This window comes from Sciurus carolinensis, chromosome X (genome assembly GCF_902686445.1).
Source record: "Sciurus carolinensis chromosome X, mSciCar1.2, whole genome shotgun sequence".
Taxonomy (NCBI): Eukaryota; Metazoa; Chordata; class Mammalia; order Rodentia; family Sciuridae; genus Sciurus; species Sciurus carolinensis.
The window spans coordinates 18,451,821-18,468,855 of record NC_062232.1 but is presented as its reverse complement, the minus strand read 5'-3'; the positions used below and the strand labels follow the sequence as shown (position 1 = coordinate 18,468,855).

At 38.2% G+C, this 17,035-nt stretch overlaps 1 protein-coding gene across 1 annotated transcript; it reads left to right on the top strand.

Moving 5' to 3' along the window:
- Positions 1–10,490: 10,490 nt before the first annotated feature.
- Positions 10,491–14,072, top strand: LOC124972287 (double homeobox protein B-like). Its single transcript, XM_047536558.1, has 3 exons — positions 10,491–10,530; positions 13,063–13,668; positions 13,819–14,072. Exons 1-3 carry the CDS (start codon positions 10,491–10,493, stop codon positions 14,070–14,072), a joined length of 900 nt encoding a protein of 299 aa, XP_047392514.1.
- The last annotated feature ends 2,963 nt before the right edge of the window (positions 14,073–17,035 follow it).

Here is a 17,035-nt window from a genome sequence, read left to right as displayed (position 1 = left end):
TAGTTCTCATTGTAGAGGTCTTTCACCTCTTTGTGAGATTGATTCCCAAGTATTTTATTTTTTTCGATGCTATTGTGAATGGGGTAGTTTTCCTAATTCTCTTTCTGAAGATTCATCACTTATGTATAAAAAATGCATTGGATTTATGAGCATTGATCTTGTAACCTGCTACTTTACTGAATTCACTTATGAGTTCTAAAAGTTTTCTGGTGGAATTTCCAGGTTCCTCTAAATATATAATCATGTCATCAGCGAACAGGGATAGTTTGAGTTCTTCTTTTCCTATTCGTATCCCTTTAATTTCTTTGGTTTGTCTGATTGCTCTGGCTAGAGTCTCAAGGACGATGTTGAATAGAAGCGGTGAAAGAGGCATCCCTGCCTTGTTCCAGTTTTTAGGGGGAACGCTTTCAGTTTTTCACCATTTAGAATGATATTAGCCATGGGCTTAGCGTAGATGGCCTTTATAATGTTAAGGAATGTTCCCACTACCCCAATTTTTTCTAGTGTTTTGAGCATGAAGGGATGCTGTATTTTATCGAATGCTTTTTCTGCATCTATTGAAATAATCATGTGATTCTTAACTTTAAGTCTGTTGATATGGTGAATGACATTTATTGATTTCCAGATGTTAACCAACCTTGCATCCCTGGATAAAACCCACTTGATCGTGGTGCACTATCTTTTTAATATATATTTGTATGCGATTTGCTAAAATTTTGTTGAGAATTTTTGCAGTCGATGTTCATTAAGGATATTGGTTGAAATTTTCTTTCCTCGATGTGTCTCTGTCTGGTTAGGTATCAGGGTGATATTGGCTTCATAGAACGAGTTTTGGGAGGGTTCCCTCCTCTTCATTTCATGGAATAGTTTGAGGCGTATTGGAATGAGCTCTTCTTTAAAGGTTTTGTAGAACTCGGCTGAGAACCCATCTGGTCCTGGACTTTTCTTTGTTGGTAGGCTTTTGATGACCTCTTCTATTTCATTGCTTGAATTGGTTTATTTAAGTTGTGTATGTCCTCCTCGTTCAGTTTAGGTAATTCTATGTCTCTAGAAATTTGTTATGTCTTCGAGGTTTTCTGTTTGTTGGAGTATAGATTTTCGAAATAGCTTCTAATTATGTTTTGTATTTCACTCGTGTCTGTTGTGATGTTTCCTTGTTCATTCCAAATTTTAGTAATTTGAGTTTTTCTCCCTCTTTCTCTTTGTTAGTGTGGCTAAGGGTTTATCAATTTTATTTATTTTTTCAAAGAACCAACTATTTATTTTGTTAATTTTTCCAATTGTTTCTTTTGTTTCGATTTCATTAATTTCAGCTCTGATTTTAACTATTTCCTGTCTTCTACTACTTTTGGTATTGGTCTGCTCTTCTTTTTCTAGCGCTTTGAGCTGTAGTGTTAAGTCGTTTATTTGTTGATTTCTACTTCTTTTTTTGAATGCGTCCCATGAAATAAATCTTCCTCTAAGTACTGCTTTCATAGTGTCCCAGAGATTTTGATATGATGTGTCTTTGTTCTCATTTACTTCTAAGAATTTTTTTATTTCCCTCCTGATGTCTTCTGTTATCCATTCATCATATAATAGTGTATTATTTTAGTCTCCAGGTATTGGAGAAGTTCTGTTTTTTATTCTGTCATTTATTTCTAATTTCAATCCATTATGATCTGATAGAGTACAAGGTAGTATCTCTATCTTCTTTGTATTTGCTAACAGTAGCTTTGTGGCATATAATATGGTCTATTTTAGAGAAGGATCCATGTGCTGCTGAGAAGAAAGTGTATTCGTTCTTTGTTGGATGGTATATTCTATATATGTCCGTTAAGTCTAAATTGTTGATTGTGTATAGTTGAGATCTATAGTTCTTTATTCAATTTTTGTTTGGACGATCTATCCAGTAGGTGAGAGAGGTGTGTTAACATCGCCTAGTATTTATTGTGTTGTGGTCTATTTGATTTCTGGAATTGAGAAGGACTTGTTTGACGTACGTGGATGAGCCAATGTCGGGGCATAGATATTTATGATTGTTATGTCTTGCTGGATTTATGCTTCCCCTTAAGCAGCATGTAATGTCCTTCTTTATCCTTCTGACTAGTTTTGGACTTGAAGTCCACATTATCTGAAATGAGGATGGATACTCCAGCTTTTTTTGCTGTGTCCGTGTGCATGGTATGTTTTTCCCCATCCTTTCACCTTTAGTCTATGGGTGTCTCTTTCTATGAGATGAGTCTCTTGCAGGCAGCATATTGTTGGATTTTTCTTTTTAATCCAATCTGCCAGTCTATGTCTTTTGATTGATGAGTTCAGGCCATTAACATTCAGGGTTATTATTGTGATATGATTGTATTCCCAGTCAATGACTCATATTTGTTTTTGACATGATTTGGTTTCTCCTTTATTTGGCTATTCCTTTAGGCTAGCGCCTCCTGTTGCTGATTTGCATCATTGTTTTTCATCTCTTCCTCATGGAATATTTTGCTGAGAATGTTCTGTAATGCTGGCTTTCTTTTTGTAAATTCCTTTAGCTTTTGTTTATCATGGAAGGATCTTATTTCATCGTCAAATTTGAAGGTAAGTTTTGCTGGGTATAAGATTCTTGGTTGGCATCCGTTTTCTTTCATGGCTTGGTATATGTTGTTCCAGGCCCTTCTAGCTTTTAGGGTCTGGATTGAAAAATCTGCTGATATTCTTATTGGTTTCCCTCTGAATGTAATTTGATTCTTTTCTCGCGCGGCCTTTAAAATTCTGTCTTTATTTTGTATGTTAGGTATTTTCATAATAATGTGCCTTGGTGTGGGTCTGTTGTAATTTTGTATGTTTGGAGTTCTATAAGCCTCTTGTACTTGGTTTTCCATTTCATTCTTCAAATTTGGGAAATTTTCCGATATTATTTCATTGAATAGATTGTTCATTCCTTTGGTTTGTTTCTCTAAGCCTTCCTCAATCCCAATAATTCTTAAATTTGGCCTTTTCATGATATCCCATAATTCTTGTAGATTCTGTTCATGATTTCTTACCATCTTCTCTGTTTGGCCAACTTTGTTTTCTAGATTAAATAATTTGTCTTCAATGTCTGAGGTTCTGTCTTCCAGGTGTTCTGTCCTATTGGTTATGCTTTCTATGGAGTTTTTAACTTGGTTTGTTGTTTCCTTCATTTCAAGTATTTCAGTTTGCTTTTCTTTCAGTATCTCTAACTCTTTATTGAAATGATCTCTTGCTTCCCGTATTTGGTCTTTTAACTGTTGATTGTGCGATCATTTAATGCCTGCATTTGCTCTTTCATCTCCTCCTTCAATGCCTGCATTTGCTCTTTCATCTCCTCATTTGCTTCCCTGATCATTTTAATTACGTACATTCTGAACTCCTTTTCTGACATTTCTTCTGCTGTGCTGTCATTGGGTTTATTGATATAGTATCTAGGTTTGTTTGGGACATTTTCTTCCCTTGTTTTCTCATATTGGTCAGCTGTCAGTGGGATCCTGAGATATTTCAGATTTCTGCTATTGGCTTATGGTGTCCCGGTAGATTTCCATTGTATAACCTCCCAGCCTTCAGTAGCCTGATGTCTTGGAGGAGTTGATAATGCAGTGCATCCGAAGAAAGCTGCTCCTAGCCCCCTACTGGTTCCAGGGTTTGGAGCTGGCTCTGTGCGGAAAGGCTCTCACTGGGGGCCTGCACCGTGCAGCTGGCCGTGTGGAAGGAGCCCATTGCCGGAGTGTGGAAGGCTACCTGGGGAAGACTAGCTGCCCTGCCCTGCTCTGATAAGCCACCCCTATCTGTGCCTGCCACCCGGGCCGAGCTTTACCCAGTGGGCAGACTCACCCGTGGCTCTATTTCAGTCTGAGTCTCTCAATGCCTCCCCTTCTTAACTCCTGGGTTCTGGAGCGACTGGGGGTACAGTCACCCTCTCGGCTGCCATCTTGGATCGCCCCATGAAAAGAGCCTGTGGCCGGAGTGGGCAGAGCCGCCTGAAGAGGTCTCTGGCTGCCCTGCCCTGATCCCAGAGGCTGCTTGCGGATCGAAGCTCTCCGTTGGTTCGGGGACTTGTGGCTGGTTCTATGTAGAAAGCCTCTCACTGGGTGGTCTGGTCTGAGAAGCTAGCCTTGAAAGGCACCTCCCACTGCAGGGGTTCAGGCTACTTGGGGAAGTCTCTGGCTGCCCTATCCTGGTCCCTGAAGCTGCTTGCGTGCCGGAGTACGCTGCGCTGTGCTGACTCCGGGACTTGGAGCTTGTTCTGGTCAGAAAGGCTCTCACTAGGGGGCCTGCTCTGAGAACCTGGAGAAGCTGGCTGTGTGGGCGGGGCCCACCGCCGGAGTGCGCAGGGCTGCCTGTGGAAGACTCTAGCTGCCCTGCCCGGCTCCGATAAGCCACCTCTATCTGGGCCTGCCACCCGGGCCGAGCTTTACCCAGTGGGCAGACTCACCTGTGGCTCTATTTCAGTCCGAGTCTCTCAATGCCTCCCCTTCTTAACTCCTGGGTTCTGGAGCGACTGGGGGTGCAGTCACCCTATAGGCCGCCATCTTGGATCGCCCCCCTGGAACAATCCTGATGGTTCATTTTAGTTTCCAGGCTTTCTGAAAGCAGAGGCTGTTATTGGACCTGCCTATAGCTTTACTTCTCCCTCTTTCCTAGCTCTGCTTCGTTCCCCTCATGTCTCAAGCATACTCTGCAATAAATATTTTGTATGTTAAACTTCAAAACCTGCTTTCTGAGGAGCTTAGCCTATATTATTTCCATGTTCACTTTTTATTGTCTGTTCTATCAAGTTATACATGACAGCAGAATGGCAGAATGCATTTTGATTCATAGTACACAAATGGGGTACAACTTTTCATTTTTCTAATTGTACATGATGTAGAGTTACACCATTCGTGTAATCATACATCCATGTTCTTTTTATACAAAATAGAGATTGTTTATAAATACCCACTGAGGACAAATTGCTCTATTTGGTGGAGTCTTTTCTCTGAAAGGAAACTTATAGTGGTTCAGGACTGCTTGACAAAAGCCCACAATGTCAAGGTTACTGGTCCATCATACCTTTTTATTTCATCACTTTGTAAATGGCCCAGAGGAGTAAGGTAGGAGTCATATGGCCATGGACATCTTCCTGTAGTGAAAATAATCACATGTGAGATTTCTTATATGACAGGGTTTTAGTTGGTGAAATGGTTATCAAATTTACTCTCTTCCAATCATGAGATAAGCTCTGGCATTCTGTCTTCATCCACAGAGAAACTATGTTTCACTCAAAAACATATGGCTATAGAAGACCAAACTTAGAAATTCTCTCTCGATTGTTAAGCTACCCCATTACTAGTCTTCCTGGGGTCCTAGCCTACTTGCTTTGTAGTCTTCCTCCCCAAATTCATTTTTGTATCTGTTTATATTATGTACTAATAATTTCAGACAGAGAGGAATAAGAGGTCTCCATGGTGAGAGTTTTTTTGGTTGTCTCCATGGTGATCCCTCTATAGCTAATAAATCCACAACTTAATTTTATTTCTCATCTTGAAATTACCACTGGCTTCAGCTTTAGAATATGTGTGGGAGAAACCAGTGGGGCTTTGCGAAGCAGGTAGTACCAAACTTCATTAGAGATTTAGTTTCTCTTTCCATTTCTTTTCCTCTTCTTTAGAAACTCAAGTCCTCCTATATTTTGCACTTGATCTAAAGAGAAACCAAGAGACTCCTTCATTATAAAAGAGAGAATAAGGCACAAAGACATGATAAAGCAGTATGTTGCCTCCCCCAACACATGGATGATTTTAAAAATAGAAACAAGGGAATTAATCTGTTATTATAGGATTTTAGGCATTGAAAAAGTATTGAATAAGGAAATAATAGGAAGAGATTGAGGTACAAGATGTATGCATTGATTACTTAGTGCCTCATTTTACCCATCTATAAAAGGGTAGAGTAATAATATGTACTTCATTTATGGACTGAATGAGGTAAACATGCTTAAAGAGTAGACTTGTTTGGCTATTGCTATTTTTATAACAAAATTCATTTTTACTCATAAGGAAACATTTGGAAAAATTCTCAGTCTTTAATCCCAAGTATTAAATTACCCAGTCAGTTTTTTCTCTTTCTGGGGAAGCTATAAAGCCTTGCTATTCAAACAGTGGTCCATGGGGTAGAAGCATCAACTATAGCCAAGAATTTATTAGACGTACATAATCTGAAGCACCCTCCAGACTACTCAAGGAAATCTGCATTTTAACAAGATTCCCAGGTGACTTCTATGCACTTTAAAGTTTGAAGAGCCCAGCAGTAGTTATAGATAGAAACTTATAAATCAGAGAGACCCAAGTTCCAATTAACTGTGGAAATTTTGGCAAGTTACTTAAGCTCTCTGTATCTCAGATTCCATATGTGTAAAACATGGGCTAATCACATCTATTTAGTTTTATGAGGATTAACTGTAAGTACTTATTGATGTGCCTACTGAGCAAATACCAAGTGCTTAATGAATTCTGGTTATGACTACAGTAGCCTCCCACCCAGTTTCACTTTCCACAGTATCAGTTGCCTACAGTCAGCTGAGGTCTGAAAATGTTAATTGGAAAATTTCAGAAATAGATAATTCTTAAGTTTTAAGTGGAATGGCATTCTGTGTAGCATAATGAAATCTTACACCACCCTACTCTATCCCAGCAAGGACATGAATCATTTTTCTCATTGTGTCCACACCATATGAACTATGAGACCATTAGTCAGTGACTAGTTATCTTGGTTACAAGTTCACCTATCATGGTATTACAGTGCCTGTGTTCAAGTAACCCTTATTTTACTTAAAATTTTGCCCAAATTGCAGCTTGTGAATGGGATAGTTTTCCTGATTTCTCTTTCAGCTGATTCATCATTGATCTATAAAAATTCAATTGTTTTATGTGTGTTAATTTTGTATTTTGCTACCTTGTTGAATTCAGTTATGAGTTCTAGAAGTTTTCTGGTGGAGTTTATTGGATCTTCTAAATATATGATCATGTCATTGGCAGAGATAGTTTGAGCTCTTATTTTCCTATTCATATCCCTTTAATTGCTCTGGTTAGAGTTTCTAGGACTATGTTGGATAGAAATGGTGAAAGAGGGCATTCACATCTCCTTCCAGTTTTTAGAGGGAATGCTTTCCATTTTTCTCTATTTAGAATGATGTTGGCCTTGGGTTTATTTTATATAGTTTTTACAATGTTGATGTATATTCCTATTGTCCCTTGTTTTTCTAGTGTTTAAACATGAATGGATGTTGTATTTTGCCAAATGCTTTTTCTGCATCTACTGAGGTAATAATGTGGTTCTAGTCTTTAAGTTGATGTGATTCATTACATTTATTGATTTGTGTTATGTTGAACCAACTTTGCATCCCTAGGATGAACCCACTTGATCATGTGCACTATCCCATTCACAATAGCCACAATAATAAAATACTTGGGAATAAATCTAATAAAAGAGGTGAAAGAACTCTACAATGAAAACTACAGAACACCAAAGAAAGAAATTGAAGAAGACCTTAGAAGATGGAAAGATCTCACTCATTCTTGAATAGGCAAAATTAATGTTGTCAAATGGCCATAATATCAGAAGTGCTGTACAGATTAAATGCAGTTCCAATGATATTCTTCATCAAAATAAAAAAAGGAGTCATGAAATTCATTTGGAAAAATGGGGCCCAGAATAAAAGCAATCCTTAACAAGAAAAGTGAAGCTGGAAGTATCACAAAAGCAGACATCAAATTATACTACAGAACTGTAGTAAGAAAAACAGCATGGTATTGGCATAAAAACAGACATGAAGATCAGTGGAACAGAATCAAAGATGCACAGGCAAACTCACATGAATACAGTTATCTCATACTAGACAATGGTGCCAAAAACTTACACTAGTGAAAAGATAGCCTGTTCAACAAATGGTGCTGGGAAAACTGGAATTCCATATGTAGCACAATGAAATTTAACCCCTCTCACCTTGCAAAAAAATCCACTTAAAGTGGATCAAAGACCTAGGTATTAGACAAGAAATCCTGCACTTACTACAAGAAAATGTAGTCCCAACAAGGTTGGCTTAGGAACCGAGTTCCTCAGCGAGACTCTTAAAGTGCAAGAAGTAAAATCAAGAATCAATAAATTGGATGTCATCAGACCCTTCATAGAAGAAGAAATATGAATGGTCAACAAATATATGAAAAAATGTTTAACATATCTAGCAATCTAGATAAATGCAAATTAAAACTACACTGAGATTTCATCTCACTCTATCCAGAATAGAGATTATCAAGAACACAAGTAACAATAAATTTTGGCAAGGATGTGGGGGAAAGGATACAGTCATACATTGCTGGTGGGACTGCAAACTGGTGCAACAACTCTGAATATCAAACCTCCTCAAAAAGCTAGGAATCAAACCACAATTTGACCCAGTTATCCCACTCCTCAATGTATATCCAAAGTGTTTAAAATCAGCATACTACAGTGACACAGCCACGACAATGTTTAAAGCAGCTCAATTCACAAGAGCTAAGCTATGCAACCGATCTAGATACCCATCAGTAGATGAATGGATAATGAAATTGTGATATATATACACAATGGAGTATTACTCAGTCATAAAGAAGAATGAATTCATGACATTTGCTAGTAAATGGATGGATCTGAAGACTATCATGCTAAGTGAAATAAACCAATCCCCCCCAAAACCAAAGGTCAAATGTTCTTTCTGATTTGTGAATGCTAATTCACAAGAAGGAATGGGGAAAGAATAGAAGTTCAGTGGATTAGACAAAGGGGAACAAGGGGAAGGGAGTGGGGATAGGAAAAGGAAAGACAGTGGAATGAATCTGACAAAACTTTCCTATGTACATATATGAATACAACAAAGTGAATCTCAACATCTTGTACATCCACAAGACTGGAATCCTAATTAGAATAAGATATATTTCATTTTTGTAAAAATATATCAAAATAGATCCTACTGCCATGTATAACTACACATAAAAATTTTAAAAATTCCCTAAATTGCAAGAGTAGTGATACCAGCAATTTGAATATGCCAAAGAGAAGCTGTGAAGTACTTCCTTTAAGTGAAATGGTAAAAGTTATTAATTTAATAATAAAATATTTCTAGAGAGACCACATTCACAAAACTTTTATTATAGAATGTTGTTGTATTTTATTGTTATTATTAATATCTTACTCTGCCTAATTTATAAATTAAACTTTAACAGAGGAGTAACAACACAGGAAAATAATACAGTATATGTAGATTTCAGTACTATCTGCAGTTTCAGACATTCACTGGGATCTTGAGTTGTGTTAATATTGTATTTTCCATCTTTTGAAACATGTGATTTCAAGCTCCCAAAAGCACAGAGCTTGACCTCATTCAATGTGTAATTGCTCATACATTCAAATAGTTTTTTAAAAAATACAAGGAATGCTAGAATTATCTTATATAAATCAAAGGAAAAGATGGTCAATTCTATTTTGCATTGGAAATCATAGGCTGGTTGGGAAGGAATATTCCTTTATGTCTATTTAGATCTTCCACTACCCTAACGAGTAAGATTCATTCAGGTTATACAGAGAGGTGACCAGTTGATGATAACACTTGAAGGAAGTACCAGCAGGTCCAGCCAAGCATTTGAGTCTTTGAAACATGATTCTTCCTGCCACTGAGGGTAACCAACTTTGTTTAGGTGTATGAACCTAAATTTATTGTTTTCAGAAACTCTTTGGAGACTGGACTCTGAAGTTGTTGATCTTGAATTGGCAATTCCAACATCTACATCCTCAAATTCATTTCATATTTATCTCATGGTTAAGGGCAGGGACTCAGGAACCAAATCACCAGAGTTGACATTTCATCCTTTGTGGAACAGGATTCATGATAACTCCTGCCTCTATGTATGATTAGGAAAATTGAATGAAATGATTTGTGTAAAGATTTTAGCACAGTACCTGGCTCCTAGGAGCATTGTTGTTGTAATATCATACTTACCACATCTGTTTTCCCTCAACTCCTATATTTGGTATGTCTGACTTCAGCTTATTTTCTTTATCTCAACACTGATTTAGTGTCAATCTCCATCCTCTAACGAGATCTATCATAACAGTTTTGGTTGGAAGAATTAGAGGCAAGATCATGGCACGTCAATAGAAAGGTGAGATGACTTAATAGAATATATCCATATAAGGACATTTCCTAGACAACTGAGAATTGGGAGAATGAATTTCAGTGTTGTTGAAATGCTAGTGTAACAAGGCTCTAAAAGACTCTCAGCCCTTTTCAGGTTTTTAATGAGTTCCCCAAGGAGAAACCAAAGCTATCATCCCAGCAAACCTTTTCTCCACACCTGAATTGTTTGCCAGTGCTCTAGAGACTAACACATTGGTGTCTTTTGCAGCAGAATATCAAAACAACAAACTTAAACAAATTCTTGGTCAACCTAATGCAAGCCTATTTGGAAATAGAATGGAATGTATAGCATGGAAACATGGACTATATATCCATGGGACTTCTTGAAATGGAACACAGTATGAATTTTTGAAGCTTCATTCACTTTACCTAGTCAATCTAAACTGGGGAAAATGATAGGTTTGGGATAAATTTCTACAGCTTGACTGAAATATTACTTTGTGTGTAATTAATATTAGATATCAAAGGAATCTCTTCAAACTTTCCCTACATGTTCAAATGCTTCCTTGGAGTAGATTCTTAGAAGTAGAATGTCTCAATAAAAGGGTGGAAACATAGTTAAGTTTTGTAGTACTTTTGCCAAATTATTTTCCAAAAGGATTGTTAACAATGTATCCTCCCATGAGCAGTGTTTGAACGTGCTAATCTGAGAGCATCAATGATTGCTCAAAGTATTATCTTTTGTCATTCTCTAATTTCATTGTCAAAGCTGTTATCTCATTATGTTATCATTCTTTTAATTAATGCAGCATACGTTTCACATTTTTACAATATTTTCTAGGTAAGACTAATTGACTTGCAAAGGTCTTCTATGCAATGCAACAAATACACTTTAAAGTAATTGAAGAAATTGAAATGGTAAATGTATTAAATTTTATCCTAATGATCCATATTTTCATAACAAATAAACAGAAGAATGTATGAACTCTTAAGTAAAATAAATGCATGAATAGAAGAGAGGGAAGGAGAAAGGAAGAGTAGCAAGAAGATAGCTGAATTCAGGAGTTCCTATAAAAACCTAAAAATATTTTCACCTAGTCAAATTTATTCTCTGAAAAATTGGAAGTGATGTACAAGTCTGTGGACATAGAAAAGCCATATCACAGGAAAAAGAAAATATACTGAGAAGGAAGAGGGGAAAGAATGGGTTGTCAAGAAATCACCACAGTCTGCCAATACCATTTCAGTGAAAGCTAGTTTTCAAAAGGATAACTTGAAGGAACCATTAATCAGAGAATAAATGAGATAAGAACAACAATGCTTTTCAATTATTTAGCATGTTATTAGCAATAGACTTTTGTGGCATGCTACATGCATGAATAGTGTGCTGGGATACATGATTCCAATAAATATGTGATAGAGTTTAGTAGGTTGATTGCAATAATAGCCCCAAATTTCTCATGGAAGCTTGTATTTATACCCTTTCATAGTGCTCTCTCACATGGAATCTGGACTGACCATGTAACTTGCTTTGGCCAAAGATACAGTATAGTAACATGATTAGGCAAAGGCTTAGAAAAGCACTTGTGTGACTGAGGTGCCATGGTTCATGGTGCATACCTGTAATCCCAGCTACTTGGGAGGTTGCGGCAGGAGGATCATAAGTTTGAGGCCAGTCTGGGCATTTAGTGAGACCCTGTCAAAAAAAATTAAATTAAATTAAACTGAAAAGGGCTGGGGATATAGCTCATTGATAGAGTGCTCCTTGGCTCAATCCCCAGTAGAAAAAAGAGAGAGAGAATGAGGGGGAGAGAGAAAGAGAGAGAAGAAAGAAAGAAAGAAAGAAAGAAAGAAAGAAAGAAAGAAAGAAAGAAAGAAAGAAAGAGAAAAGCAGAGTATTGTGTGGTTCTGGTTTCTTTCTTGGATCCTGCCATGTCCAAGCTAGTCTACTTAATGATGAGACCATATGAAAAAGAACCAAGATGTTCCAGTTGTGGCTATCCTAGATCAGTCAGTTCACTGACTATTATTGATGCATGATAAAGCCCAGAATAGATCAAAGGATCTTAACCCAGATTAGAAGAACTGTTATAGTTTAGACAGCGGTTTCTCACAAAAACTCAAGTACTGAAGTCTTGGTCCCCAGTGCAGCAATGTTCAGAGGTGGGGCTTTGGGGAAAGAATTGGATCATGAGGTTCTGTCCTCATCAATGGAATAAACTTTTAATGGATTCATAACTGAATGGACTATTGGGAGGTGGTGTGAACATCAAGAAGTGTACCTAGTTGAAGGGAATTGGTCCTTGGAAGTGTGCCCTTGGGAAATCTGTCATGTTCCCAGTCCCTCCCTCCCCCTATTTCTTTCCTGACAACCATGAGGTGAGCAACTTTGCTGTTCCACCATGCCTTTCCACCATGATAACTTACCCCACCACAGGTTCAGATACAATGGAGCCAACCATGAACTGAAACCACTAAAACTATGATCCAAAATAAAGCTTTCCTCCTTTAAGTTGTTTGTCTCGGGTATTTTGTTACAGTGATGGAAAACTAACATAAGAAACTTCCAGGTCACCCTAGATTTATGGGAAATAACAAATGCTGGTTGTTTTAGGCTACATAGTTTTGATCAATTTATTCTACATTAATAGTTATCTGGAACAATAATAAGAAGTTGTAGGGCAACCATAGAAACAAAAAGATATACCCCGTTTGTGTACAATGAATCAAAATGTTGTCTGTAAAAACAATAATAATTTAAAAAAATAAAACAAGCACACCAGCAGATTGCTGTTGCACAGAGGTGTCCTGCATTCTCCTCTGAGTGCACATCTCTTGCTGTGCCCCAAAGGGGTCTCTCTTTTGACATTGTCCCTTTCCCCTGTTCTCCCTCGACTGTGTCTCTGGGAACTCCTTGGATCTTTTCCCAGAGACATCTCTTCTGCAACTTCTCTGGGTGGCCTGTACAGGGCTCTTCAGAGGCATCAACTTTGACACCTGGCAAGGCAGGATAGTCTATAGCCAGAGCCAAAGGAAAACCTTCCTGGTGTGGTTTGAATATGACTCTAATCCTGATAAAGCTACCAGGGAACAATCGGCCAAGGAAATTGGCATTACAGGATATAAAATTCAGATTTGGTTTAAAAACCAAAGATCCAGATGGAAAAAATTGGAGTCTGGATACTCCATAGGAAAAGATCCAATCCAGGGACATGATCAATCTCAGTTACGGACTAAAGAATGCGTAACAAAAGAAGCCAGGCAAGACCAGATACCCCTTACAACAACTCAGAGAAGGATCCTAGTTCAAGCCTTTAAGAGGAACCACGTCCCTGATGCTGCTACCAGGAAAAAACTGGCTAAACAAACAGGCATTCAGGAATTGAGCATTCAGATGTGGTTTCAGAACCAAAGATCTCTGTACCCTGAGTGGAGCAGAGGGGATCCCATAAATTTCTTGGTAGGTGACACAAGTGGGAGACCAGAGCTGATTGATCAACTGCAGGAAACGAACTTGTTCATATGCCCAGATGGGAGTTATCATTTGCCTTCTTCTTATTCTTTCTGCGACAACCAAACAATTCCATCTGCTCCTCTTCTATCCTCTGGGATCACGCAGCCCATCCAGGCTGTGCAGGGAGGATAGGACTCTGAATTGCCTCTGAGGTTTATGAACCACCTACCAGAACTGCTGACTCCAGGAGAGGACTTCTCGGATACTCAGGTTCCTTTCTGGACCCAGTTCCAAGAAGAATGCCAAAATCACAAAGAACAAACTGTCATAGGAGTCATACCATTGAAGGATCCTTCTCAGCCTCAACCTGAAAATAAGGAACCACAGTATCCGGGTCACATTGACATATCATACATCATGCAGTGGTGGGACAAGGGCCACCAAGCCCTGATTCAGAAATGGCAAACTCTTGAAGATTTATACTGAGAGTGATGTGTGACAACTGCAGGCATTGTCAGCTGGAGAGTCATCTTAGCTGCACCACCAATATATAGAAACCTCAAGTCTTTAGATGAACTCCTGTCATCTATAGCATCTCAGTATACTTTTTTTTTGTTTTTGGTACCTAAGATTGAACCCAGGGGTGCTTAACCACTGAACCACATCCCCAGACTTTAAAAAAAATATATTTTATTTAGAGACAGGGTCTCACTAAGTTGCTTAAGGCCTTGCTAAGTTGCTGATGCTGGTTTTGAACTTGCAATCCTCCTGCCTCAGCCTCCCAAGTTACTGGGATTACAGACATGTACCACTGTGTCCTGCAGTAAAATTTTTTCTGAATCCTTATCTACAGCAAGGGGACCCTTTCAGACCCCACCAACCTCTCAATGGGGAAGATTGTCAGGTTCTGCTTTATGTGTTGCAAGGTTCATTTGGCCTTAGCTCCAGCACGAAAATGTAATTCTCATGTAACTGGTCCAGGCCTCCTTTGTTTTGATTCAGAATCAGTACAATTTATTAGTTATTTGGTGGCGGGGAGGTGTTGGGGATTGAACCCAAGAATGCTTTACCACTGAGCCATGTCCCCAGCCCCTTTTTTATTTGTTATTTTGAAACAGGTCTCACTAAATTGCCAAGGCTGGCCTTGAACTTGTGATCTTCCTGCCTTAGCCTCTCCTTAATATCTGGAATTACAGGTGTGCACTGTGCATCTGGTCCAGAATCAGTACTATTAATGGACAATGAATAATGAGGACATCTTATCTTGACACAAGACCAACACAGGGTAGAATAAGAGGATTCATACCCAAATGGAACTCTGAATGGGCAGTGGTTATCTTTACTCATGGTGTCCAAAGCTTCATATTGCCTTGGGAAACACCAAGGGCACCAGGCAGCAAACAAATCTGAATCCTTCTGAAAAAAGCATCATCATCATTTATTCCCTTCTGGCATGGCACTGAGGTAAATTGAAATAAGTTTGTGTAGAAAATGAGGGAATACTATGTTTTCTAATGCTGTATATTTATAAAAAGTGGTGCATGCCTGTAATCCTATCTACTCAGGAGGTTTGAAAGTTCCTGGCTCCTTCAAAGACAGCCTGGGCAACCTAACAGAACCCCATCTTAAAATTAAGGGAGAAAGTGAGGCAAAGTAGTACATGATTATAATCCCAGTAGTTTGGGAGGCTGAGGTAGGAGGATTGTGAGTTCAAAGCCAGCCTTGGCAACTTAGTGAGACCCTGTCTCTCATATCACCTAGCTGGGAATATGGCTGAGTGGTTAAGCTGGCATCCAGTGACTACACAAGGCAGAGGCATAATGGCCATTTTGGCTCAATGTGGGATATCAAGAAGCTATTCTTACTCTAGAGACCCCTGTTGTGTTGGCTGAGGATTGTCTCACCTATATGGCAGTAATATTCCTCTTTCTAGGTGATCCTATTCCTTTCCCCACCTGTTTACAGGTATTAATCCTTATCAAACATCTTGCACCCAAAACTCCATTTCAGCATTTGATTTGGGAGAACCCATCTTGATACATCTGGAGAATTTCATTTACTCAGTCTGGTATTGGCAGGGCTCAAACATGTATACTCTGAAAAAAATATCTTAGTTGATTCACATGTTCACCTTTCTTAAAACATACTGATTTAGAATATTTCAGAAGCCTTGAATAATGTAAGCACAACATCTCAGGATTGTTTTATGGGTCTGACATAAATATCTGAGAGAAGCTTTCATACACACTAATTTTTGTATTCTGAAATCATTGGAAACACTTGATGTTATCTAACTTTAAGCCCTAGGAAACTATGAATTGAGGAATCAAGTAATTTTAGAGCTGAAAATGTGTCTAGAAACCCAACACACTTATTTTGCAAAAGAAATAGTAGTGGCACCAGAACCAAATCTCAGGGACCTCTTGATTTTCACTGCATCATAGAAAATCTAACAGTTTACTTTCAAATGTTAATTTTAATCTCCTCTACTACTACTTCTCATCACTCCTGCTCCTTACTGAGATTATTTTGAGCCTTTTTTTTAAATCTCCTTTCATTTTTCTCTTTCTACTCATTATTGGAGATACTAAGAAGTATGAAATAGTGAAAAATAAGCTTCTTTTGGTTACAGGAAAGAGGAACAACAATAGCACTTGGAATTTATAAGAAGGCATAATTGATACAAAGATCTAGAAGAAGAGGATTCTGGACAGAGTAAAGACAAATTCAAATCCCTGAAATAGAACTAACCTTGGAGTTTATGAGGAAGAATAAGAGGTTCATGTGATTTGAGTGAGACAAGCAAGGCAGATGATTGTAGTAGATATTTACCAGGCCCCGTACCATGGTTATTTGGATGCATTTTTCTTTCCCACAAGTCCTTATTTGCAAAGTATTTAATAACCCATAGTTTTCTGGATAGAAATCTACAATTTCCAGTAATAGGAGACTAGGTTGTTTTGACAAATCCTCCAGAGGAAATCAACTAAAAACATTGAATGAAGGTTTGTAAAATATCTCTTTGAAAGCAATAAAGAGTGGACAACAAAGTGAAATCAGAAACCCAGAGAATTAAGTGCACAAAGAAGCCACTTATACTCTGAGGGTAACAGATTACTCCCCCATCATACAAACATTTACTCTGATGTGCTCACAGGATTAAGGGCATAGAGATCAAAGCCCATATCCCATATAAGTCTATTAGAACACTACTGCAAAAAACTTTGAACCCAAAGAACTACAACCTCAGAGAAGAGTCAAGCAATCTTCTGGCTTGGAGTCATGTCACTATTGTGGTCCAATGAACTTGAACATTGAACTTGGTTTAAGGTGGACCAAGACTGAAAGTTAACTCCAGGAATCTGGTAGAAAGTAATGCAAGTTCTCTCTAAAGGAAGATGCTTTAATCCTAGGATTTAAGTTATTCTTACAGATTGTTTTGACTACTA